This window comes from Gopherus flavomarginatus, chromosome 8 (assembly GCF_025201925.1).
Source record: "Gopherus flavomarginatus isolate rGopFla2 chromosome 8, rGopFla2.mat.asm, whole genome shotgun sequence".
NCBI classification, from domain to species: domain Eukaryota; kingdom Metazoa; phylum Chordata; order Testudines; family Testudinidae; genus Gopherus; species Gopherus flavomarginatus.
The window spans coordinates 4,867,381-4,878,017 of record NC_066624.1 but is presented as its reverse complement, the minus strand read 5'-3'; the positions used below and the strand labels follow the sequence as shown (position 1 = coordinate 4,878,017).

Below are 10,637 nucleotides of genomic sequence, written 5' to 3'. Positions count from 1 at the left end.
TGGGATTCTTCCATCCTAAGTGCAGGACTCTGCACATGTCCTTGTTGAACCTCAACAGATTTCTTTTGGCCAATCCTCCAAACAGTCTAGGTCACTCTAGATCCTATCCCTACACTCCAGCGTATCTACCTCTCCCTCCATATTAGTGTCATCCACGAACTTACTTAGGGAGCAATCCATCCCCATCATCCAGATCGTTAATGAAGATGTTGAACAAAACTGGCCCCAGGACGGACCCCTGGGGCACTCCACTTGATACCGGCTATTCAGTTGTCTCAGGTCCAGTGTAAGGGACCAGCCCTTTCTTTCTGGGAATCTAAGTAACGATAGTAAAACCAGTTCTCCCCATGTCTTTGATAACGATAGTAAAACCAGTTCTCCCCATGTCTTTGAGGTACTTATACCACTGCTCCAAGATTCAGAAGTGATTGCACCTCCTGATGTAGCATGTTTTTATGAGAGGCGTCTCTGAAAATGGATGAAAGTGAGTGGAGATTGGAGAAGGTCTGGAATTAGATAGAACAGCCTAACTCTATGATTTTCAGGATCCAGCGATCTACAGTGGTGGTGTGCCAGGCCCTGTGAAAATGAAATGAATGATTCCCAAGTAGAGGTGATAACCAGAGGAACAGAATTTGTACACTGCTCCTGGGCAATGAAACAAATCTGCTGCCTTGAGGATGATGAGGGCTCATGACCAGACAGTGGTGGATGCAGAGAACTTCCTCCTATGGAATTTTTTGATGCTTTGTAGATGGTTGCCTACACTGTGTATAGAATGACTTGAAACTTTAAATGTTCCCACTTTGGTGCAGGAGTATTGACTCCTAAGGATCTCAGTGTCACCTGAAAGTCCTTCAGAGAGCGTAAAACTTCATGTGTTTTCACATTGAGAAGTTCATATCCTTCAAATGGAAGATGCTAAATTGTAACTTGTACCTGGTTAGGGATTCCTGATGGCTGAAGTTAAAAGGATCTCCTCATGGTAACTGAGGTAGCTATGGATATAGGACTGCATGTGTCACAAGCTGACCTTCAGCAATCAGATTTAAACTTCTCTCCATTATTTTGAGGAATGTCTCCAAATTTAGATATAGAATCCCAATGACAATAATCATATTTTAATAGCAGGACCCAGTAATTGGTGATTCTCGTTTGGAGACTTGATGGAGAATAATTTTTCCAGTCAGATAAATGTCATTTCTTGGGCTCCTTGTCTTGAGATGTCACTTTGTTGCCTTCTCATTCGCCGCAGTCATAACTAATGACGCAGGCACACATAAAATTGCTCAAAGCCCTGGTTTGGTTCAGATGCCCCTAGCCCCATGGCACAGGAGCCACCCTTCCAATCTCCACTGCACGAGGCTGAGATTAGGGTTGCGGTGCCGGGGCTGAGCATGTTGCTGCAGGAGGTTGGTGCTCCCTTTGTGGGGTGAGGAGGCAGGAAAGGACACTGGCCTTTGATTTTGGGCCCAATGTGTGTTAATCCAACCGTGGCTACTCTCAGGGTGCCTGGATGTGACAGCAATGCTCAATATAGCTCAGACTGCTTTCCCTTTACACAAAAACAATGTTGTGTTGCAGTTACAGGCTTTTGAAAACAGTGACTAGTTTCATACACACACACACACACACAATACGTGCAATGGTGGGCTGCACAAAAGGCAAAACGCAGCTGGTGAGTCACCTTAGTAAAAAGTGTGGCAACTGCTGTTTTATGCCCAGCTGGAGCCACAAGGCCACTCAGGATATGTCTTCACTGCAGCTGCAAGGTGTGATTTTCAGCCAGGATAGACAGACTCACACTAGTGCACTAAAAATAGCAGTGTGGATGCAGCAGGATGGTCAGCAGCTCAGACTATCACCAAAGCGTGAACCGAAGGGATCAGGTGGGCTCGACTTCATTGGCTAGTCTGAGCCACCACCCATGTTCCAACATCCACACTGAGCTAGTGCAAGTCTACTTGCATCGGGACTCATACTTCCAGCTGCAGTGCAGACATCTTCAGAGCCCACAGGCAGCCCCAATGGATGCTGCTGGCCAAGAGAATCCAAACTGGAGTTCACTGGGCATATACACACCACCAGTAAATATTTAGGAACAAGCACTTGAAGAACAAGTTTTGTTTGCAATATATTCAGCTTTGCAAACCTGAATTAAAGAAGAAACCAAATTTGAACACAATGGGTGGATATTCTTGGGCTAACCGTGAAATCCACAGGAGTAATAGTTTCTCCTTGGATTTAAGTCAACAGTTGCCTCAGTAAGGACTGTATGATTAAGCCTCTTTTCCTCATTGTGTACTTGTTTAAAAGTTGCCAAAACAGGTCCACCTCTACCCTGATACAACGCTGGCCTTGGGAGCCCCGAAATCTTACTGTGTTATATTAAACTTGCTTTGATCCATTGGAGTGCACAGCGCTGCCCCTCTGGAGCACTGCTTTACTGTGTTATATCGGGTCACGTATCAGGGTAGCGGTGTAACATTTATTTTCAGCAAAAACTTATGCAAGTTTTGCATTTAGCAAATCCCCCTCATATGCAGTCTGTCTGCAATATAGCTTAATGCTTAGAAACCACTGAACACACTTGCCATCTTACTCCAGGCAGTTATAAAATCCTGGCACTTTGAAAATGAAAATAAAAAAAACCCTCTGATTGCTGATGTTGCTGCATCTTGCATTTCAGCCTACAGCTGAAATGTGTATTTCCTCCTGCACATGGCTAGCTATTAGTTTCTGCAGAGGACTGATTATTGTAATTAAGTCTCACTAAGTAGCTCATTATGAAGTAATATATCACTAACAAGATACATTGCAGTTATGCATGAAAGTGACATGCAGAAGTGGGCAGTTTTAACATTATGCTTTCATAAAAAGGAGAGCTACACAAATGAAATTCATAACTCATTTATTTATATATGCATTGATACCAATAAAAAACTAATACTGCAAACTACAACTTTGGAAGTAAAGCCAATATAACAGGAACAAAATATACATAACATTGCAGATAGGAATGTGTTTACCCTCTTTATACATTCCTTGTCTTTACATCTGGTGTAAATGTATGCAAAAGCTGGTCTAATCTGAGTGCTTTTCAATAAGCAACAGTCCTCCAGAATCCTTTCAGGGTTGAGATGTCTCTGCTGACTAATGAGCGTGCGTACATATGCATACATAGAAACTGCTTCAGCAAGTATATATAAATCAAGAGCTGAGCTCTGTTAACCTCCATCATTACTATGGTGGAATCAGTTTTTAGTGAAATGGAAGGAGAGTTACAAATTGTTGCAATAGACTTTCAGTCCTCTAGTAGTTAAGTTTCGCTGTGCTGATAACGAAGGTTAATTTCACTAACATATTGGTTCAACTTTACTAATCTTCTTGGATTATAGCAATTATCACATCAGATAGGTGTGACATTTCAGGGGGAGAGGGGAATTATCACCTCCTCTGGTCTGGTATAAGAGAAGTTACCCCTTCCTATATGGAAGGACAGTAAGAAGCAATTCCTGGCTGCTGTCCACTAGAACAGCGGTTCTCAGCTGGGGACAGGTGTACCCCTGGGGTACACAGAGGTCTTTTAGGGAGTACATCAACTCATCTAGATATTTGCCTAGTTCTACAGTAGGCTATATAAAAGCACTAACAAAGTTACAAACTAAAATTTCATACAGACTGTTTCTACTGCTCTATATACTGTAAGTACAATATTTATATCCCATTTAATTTATTTTATGGTGAAAATGAGAAAGCAAGCAATTTTTCAGTAAGTGTACTGTGACACTTTTGTATTTGTGTCTGATTTTGTAAGCACATAGTTTTTAAGGGAGGTGAAACTTAGGCTATGCAAGACAAATCAGCCTCCTGAAAGGGGGCACTAGTCTGGAAAGGTTGAGAACCACTGTACTAGAAGGTGAGACTTAGGTCCAAATTCAGCAAAGCTAGCACATGGAGGTGTAATTATGCCTCCCTAAACTAGCAAAGTCCTTGTACAGAAGGGAGATTCATCTTTGTGGAGTGTAAGTGGTGCATTCACTGCTGCCCTCCATGGGTTTTGGCAGGTGGAACTCCCACCAGGGCTCTTGGAACAGGTTCTTCTGTTGGCAAACACCTGCTGAATGAGTGAACCCTTTAACCACAATGTCCATGTCCCCTTTCCAGCCAGTGCCACCTACACTGGTGCTAGGTTGACCCTTTATGGCTTCCCTCACAAATAAATTTGTGGCCCCTTTGTGCCACCACCTGGAACCTCTTCAAAAGTGTATAAACCAGAGTCTCTGGGAATTTTGCCAATAGCCTTTTAGAGCCCTTCCTCCCCCAGCTGCCAGTACCCTATAACTGCTCAGGTAGACAGATCCTGCCAGCTCTCCTGGGAAAAGAGCAGTAGAAGGGATCTTTTTAAAGGCAAGCCCTTTGCTGATATGATGAAACTATTTAATATATTATTTTGTGGGGAAAAAAAAGTCTTCCATGAGTCTCTTGAACAGAGACACACTACTCTTGTGAGCAAGAAATGCCAAAAAGGCCGAAAGTAACTAAATTCAGTTAAATCAGTTTCATAAGACAAGTTTTCTTAAATTCGAGATTGTTTTCTGATCGTGAGATGAAAGCAAAAGCTGCCTATTTGAAAAAAAAATGCCAGGAACAAATAAACCTTATTGATTTAGCTAGTTAATTTAAACAAATCTATTTTACCTATAAAGCATGTTCGTCACTTCTAACTTCTGGGAAGGCAGTAAACGCTGCAGAATAATCTTCAGTATATGCTTGCAAAGATTACATTGCTTTACAAAAAAAAGACACTGTCCAAAATTTCAAGCTAAAATGCACATAAAAAGACAGTAAGGGCAGTATTTAGTCTTTAAAAAATGATGTAAATGTTGTATACCTCTCATACATTTTCATGCGTATTAAAACCACAGTTAAAGACATAGGAGATGTACAGTCAATACACTGCTGAGGTACATTTCTTCTAAATATTAACACCATGACAGAATTACTCCTCAGCAAGTGATACTACTTGGGAACATATAAACACATTTTTTACACTGTAAGGCACTTTTACCCAGCATACATGACAAGAAGTAAATTATAACATGAATTTGAGGCATATAACAAAAATCACTTTCGGTATTGACTTAGTTTTCATGAGTTCTGAATTAATGATAGTTTAGTCAGCCTCAACACGTAGCCAGCCACTTGCTCTTCTGCTACTCAAAGGAAAAAGTGTTGTTATGGTTGCTAGTGGCATGTGGAGAAAAATGATTTTACCCATAATGAATTATGAGACTATTAAATCCAGCAATTGACACAATGTGGATTAGAATTTAGTGAAAAATACAATGATTATCTTGGCAAATCTACCGCAATGTATCTTTCATCCTTCCTTAACCAAAAATACAGTAGTTGCAAACATTAAAGTGCCTTTATTCCAGGGGAAGGCCATGTCTGAGGCACACAATCTAGAACCTAATCTAGGCAGTGTGACAGACATTTTGCATTCTGAAACTGTTCTGTGTAGCTGAAAAATGTTCATATTCTAGAAAAAAGCAAACACCTTGGTAAACAATCTCAATCAATCTGTCATTGCAATTCAAGTCATGCCTTTAATTTTGAAAGTTACAAATACAAAATAAGAATGATCAATGGCATGTTTAGAGCAGTAACTGAGTATTTTCTGTACACAGTAATATTTATACTAAAAACTGCATTTTCCCCCAAAACAGATTGAATTCTAACATGGTAAAATGTTAGAAATTTAATATACAACAGTTGAGTCCCTTGAAACATTAAGGAAACACATGAAAAGACAATGACATGTTAATTCTTTTAAAAATACAAGTAAAAATGCTACAGAAACTTGTTACAAATGAACTGCTTCTTAGTATCAACTGCAGATGAACCTTCACTGTTTTTAGTCAAATTGTCAGAGTATCTTGCTTGCTGCTTTACTTCAAATCTAAATGGTTTATTGGGTATTCAGAAAGAGAGTCAGAACCCCTCCTAAGCAATGAGATGCCCTGGATGCATTAGACAGACTTACTTATTAAGATTTTGGTTTTATTTTAAATGAATCTGCTAATGTGCTTCAATAGGACCAGCAGAAGATGCTATTTATTAGCAATTAGACATGCCAGACCTATATTAAAAAGTTAGGGAACTGAGCTGTTAGATTTGGTATAATCTAAACCTGATTATTCTAATGGAACATTGACCTCCAGGTATATGAAATGCCATGGCATGATTGTTGATTTGACAAGAAAAATCAATCAAATGCGAAAAGCATTAAGAATGGTAAGAAAATCTTATATAGTGGTCACAAGATTCAAAATAAATACTGATCTTAAAAAAAAAAGTTGATTCCTCCTCCTTACAGCATGTGAAACCTGTATATGTATTTTGGACAAAACATGAAGTGTTCCACGCAACACAGAGTGCTTGAGGTATGGGTGTCAGATAAGGTGGCTAAATTCCATAGAAGTTAAAGTAGTAACTCTTCGAAATCTAAGAAGTTGGGTTGCAGCTTCCAAAAGTTAGTTTGAGTCACATTTAGTGAGAGGTTCTTGGTACATTAGGAATATAGAGGAGGTGGACTGTTGGGGAAAGAACAAAACTTACAGCCCTTTGGCATGAGTACTGAAGCTTGCAGCTTGTAACCAACAGCTGCTCAAGTAAATCTCCAGCAAGGAATGCTGGGCAGTAGGAACAATCACAACAGGAACAAACTGAAAGTTTCAAGCATGCTTCTGCATGCACTGAGTTCTTTTTCTACTGTGTGCTTTGCAAGCAAAAACAGAGAGCGATTCCCTCCCCGCCCCACACACATTTATCCTCCATATTTTTTATATAAAGAAAATGCAAAATTCATGAGTTACCAGATTGTTGCCACCATGGACTTGTGTGTCCATGTTGTGAATTAATCTTACTAAGACTTTCCCTTGGTGCATGAATCCACTAAACAACTTACACATTCCAAATCTTAGATTTTTATTCAGTCCAGAAATATAGAGCTTACTTCATTTCAATGTCTGCCTTAACTTTTGACACTGTACATATTACATATCATTTATATAGTGTTTCATTTGTTTCCAGACACTGCAGACTACAAACTACATAATATTGACATGTAAAACTCTGCCACTTATTGAAGGCTCACACACATGAACGTTTCAGGCAGTTCAATGAAATTTCTAACAGAATTGGGTCGTAAAAAGTTACTAACCCTTTTCTGATCTTAGAAAACAATTAAAAAGTATTAGTAGTTATGGATGTCTTATTCATTCCCAGTTCTCTAACTCTGTCCCTTGAACCTGTTTAAAAAATGATGAAAACAACAGTAAATTTAAAATCATATAAAGAAGAGCAACTAACAGATCTGACATTACATCTATATTTATTGACAGATGTGAGGCCTCCCTAATAATATATTAAAATCAGCTGAAGTTTAAAAAAAGTTCCCTATTCTTCTGCAGTACACCAATAAAAAGAAGTTATCTACATATACTAGATTTAAACATTTTACTGTGATTAACTACATTAAATGTATGTTGTGTTTCTCAGTCTCAGTAACAGAGCTGCCAGGAGTAACTTCCATACCTAGTTTCCATTGAGTTGTTGCTGAGGAATGCTGCTATGGTCAGAGCCTGATTTCCCACGACTTTTGCTTTCTCTTTCTTCATCCTCTTCATCCCTTTCATCGTTTCCACTATGGTTTTTACAATAGAGTCTACAACAATAAAAGAAACAATGGAGGATTTACCAGGAAACAAGTAACAGTCCTATATATTTTATAAAATTCTGGGCTTTCTCCACTAGTAAAGAGGCTCATTTTAAAAGTGTGTTGAATTAATGTACAAGGCACCTGTCAGACATCTGACATTAGAAATAAATATTAGCTAGCCTGACTAGATCCCCGGCTAGAACCAAGGGCTCCTGTTACAGGGGCAAACCCAAGACCACTAACCAAACAAAAAAGGGAACAATTCCCAACTGACAAAAGATAACAAAGAAGGGTTAAACACAAAAACAAAGACAGAAGCCCCAAAAACAGTCAGCGGTACCCATGCCTATAAAAGCCACTGCCTTGTGTCCTAAAAAAGCAACCAAGGAGGAACACCAGCAGACCTCCTTCTGAGAGAGTTCCACCGCCAAGAACCTTAGACTGAGAAAGCTCTACTGACCTGTGCCAACCAACTGTAACAGCTGGGCTGAGAGAATGATTTAGTTTATGATAGGATCTGCTAATGCTAACAAAGCCTATTTACTCTCTTTTTCCTAAAAAGTAACCACTGCCTATTACACTAGCAAGCTTGTTCCAATATAGATAAGGCTGTGACAACATTTTCATTACTTTCAGTCAGTTTTCACAGGCAAGATGTAAGCCATTGAGATATACCAAGGCATAAGCATGGGACAATTTAAAAAAAACCAAAACTTTAAAATACAAAATCAGTTTGCTTTTGTCTAAAATGCTGTCTGAACTGTCTAGGTGTTCAATGATTGCATATGTAAGGACCTACTTTCTCTCAGCTCTACCATAAGAGAATGAACATGGTTAGTAGTACCAGTGAGTTTGAAGAAGTTTTGCGATAGATTTTCTGTCTAAAATCTACACGATAAAATGGATCAGAAACACTGTTCTCATGAGCATTTACATAACAAAAACAAAATAGACACTCCGAGGGAGAATGGGCGCTCAAAAAAAATTGTGATTTTGTGTGTGTCAATTTGTAATCAATTTCATTTGTTCATAGCTCTTAAGCTATCAGTCGGAAATCAATAAACAAGTTGAAATAAGCAGAGGAAAGCCAGGCTCCAGTGCAGTCTTTATAGACTAGCACAGGCAAAAAAAAAATTTAAAACTGACCAATTCTAGTTCTCAAGAAGCAGTATGGCTATCACACTGCTCACAGAATGCCCCCTTGTGGCCAAAACGAGATGCAATCTGTCAACTTTAATTGCAGTAGGTCTGTGGTAGCAACTGGGAAATGAGGTTGGAACAGTACAGAAATAGGAAAAAAGATAAATCAGTTATCCCTAAGAGAGTATAACATGGCAGGAGTTTACCTGTGACTTCAGCAATTTGAGTTACAAATTTCACTAATCAGAGAAAAAGAAATTGGTTTTGCTTTTTTTATTTTTAAAATATTTCATGTATTTTTAAGTGGGTAAATGGAGGTTCTGAATTAAGTTAGGATCACTAAAAATATTTTGTTAATGTTTGAAAGTTATTTGAAAATTATGACAGTTATTTTAATTCGCACAATATTTTTCATGTTTTATAATAAACAACAGAAATACCTCCACTTTTGCATATGTATTTATCCTCATCTGACTTGGTAAAATGAGCTTAAATAGCTTCAGGTTAAAGAGAAAAAAATATGAAGTCAGTCCAGTGGTCTAGTGTCAATGATCTGCAATGCCACGAAAAGCCATGGTGTGTCTATTAGTGGTCTGGCTCTATTGCTCCCTGGGTTATTAAGGGCTAAGAGCATTCCGACAGCAGTATGCTGAACCTAACTGGAAAGGAAGAATCTCAGAGCAGTCAAACAGCAATCAAGGATGGCTGCTGACAGGAGCACCCATCTAATTCTCCTAATTTGTTTGACAGTGATGATGCAGGGCCTTGGAACAAATGGAAATTAAAGTGAGAAGAATACAAAGATTCTCTGAGCTCTGTGCAGATAAATTTATTTTTCCCACTGTGTTGTAGGATAGGATTGCTTTAAAAAAGTTCTAAACTTTCTCTGCATTTATAACAGAACTTGATTTAATTTATTTTTCTACAACACTCAACTTGAACAAGGTGTTTGAAGTACTAAAACCGATTGCACAAGCTTTTACCTAACTAGCTTTTGAACTGCAACAGTCACCTTATCTGAACTTCCAAAAATATATGATAGTTTTGCCTAGTGCCTGCAATGCAGTGGAGTGATGTGTTAATCAGCATTACTGTGTGATCGGAATGTTTTATCTGAACAGAAAAGCAATTCTTAAAGTCATCTCAGAGGAGATCAGAAAAAATTGTTATTACAGAATTAACTGTTAGAGTTCTTACTTGTAAATTCCTCGAGACATATTCTCAATATATTTAGCTTTGTCTTGTACGCCACAGTGGTAATGGTAAGTCTTGATACAGGCTTTAATTTCACATCCAATAGTAGCCCCAGGCTGACTGCACAGAGTGCATTTCTGTTGAGGGGAAAAAAGACAGTGCTCTAAGTTATGGTGTTAATCCATTTAATGTCTTGTCACTTAATGCTCACTTTGATGTCCCCAAATTTTAGTCATAAATATGAAGTAATTTTTCTTGTAGCACAAACTTATCTTTATAGCAAGCCAGAAACAGTTAAATCTGCATCAATCAATATATATGAACAACAGAGTACTGTTTTGCCTCTCTGCTGCAAAAATAAGTAACAGCAAGATTTGCACACATTGCTGCAGTTCCAAGTTCTATTTTGTTGCTGCTGTTGAAGTTGAAGCTAGCTTTTCCAAGTACCAAAACTCACTGAATATGAATTCTGTTTTAGGCAATGATTTTTTTCAGATGGTAATGGAGTTCCATTGTTAATGAATTCTAATATGCATGAAACAGTGTGCCATATTTTACTTATAAAACATACCTGAGT

General features: G+C 38.5%; 1 protein-coding gene across 3 annotated transcripts in view; it reads right to left on the bottom strand.

The window, feature by feature from the left end:
- Window positions 1-2,894: 2,894 nt before the first annotated feature.
- Window positions 2,895-10,637, bottom strand: part of PHF6 (PHD finger protein 6) — a 38,876-nt gene continuing 31,133 nt past the window's right edge. For all 3 annotated transcript variants that reach the window (XM_050964433.1, XM_050964432.1, XM_050964434.1), the window contains 3 exons: window positions 10,064-10,197; window positions 7,603-7,732; window positions 2,895-7,316 (listed from right to left, as the gene is read on the bottom strand). In XM_050964433.1, the coding sequence (XP_050820390.1) occupies window positions 7,603-7,732; window positions 10,064-10,197 (264 nt within the window). In that variant the 3' untranslated portion in view covers window positions 2,895-7,316. The remainder of the gene's footprint in view (window positions 7,317-7,602; window positions 7,733-10,063; window positions 10,198-10,637) is intronic.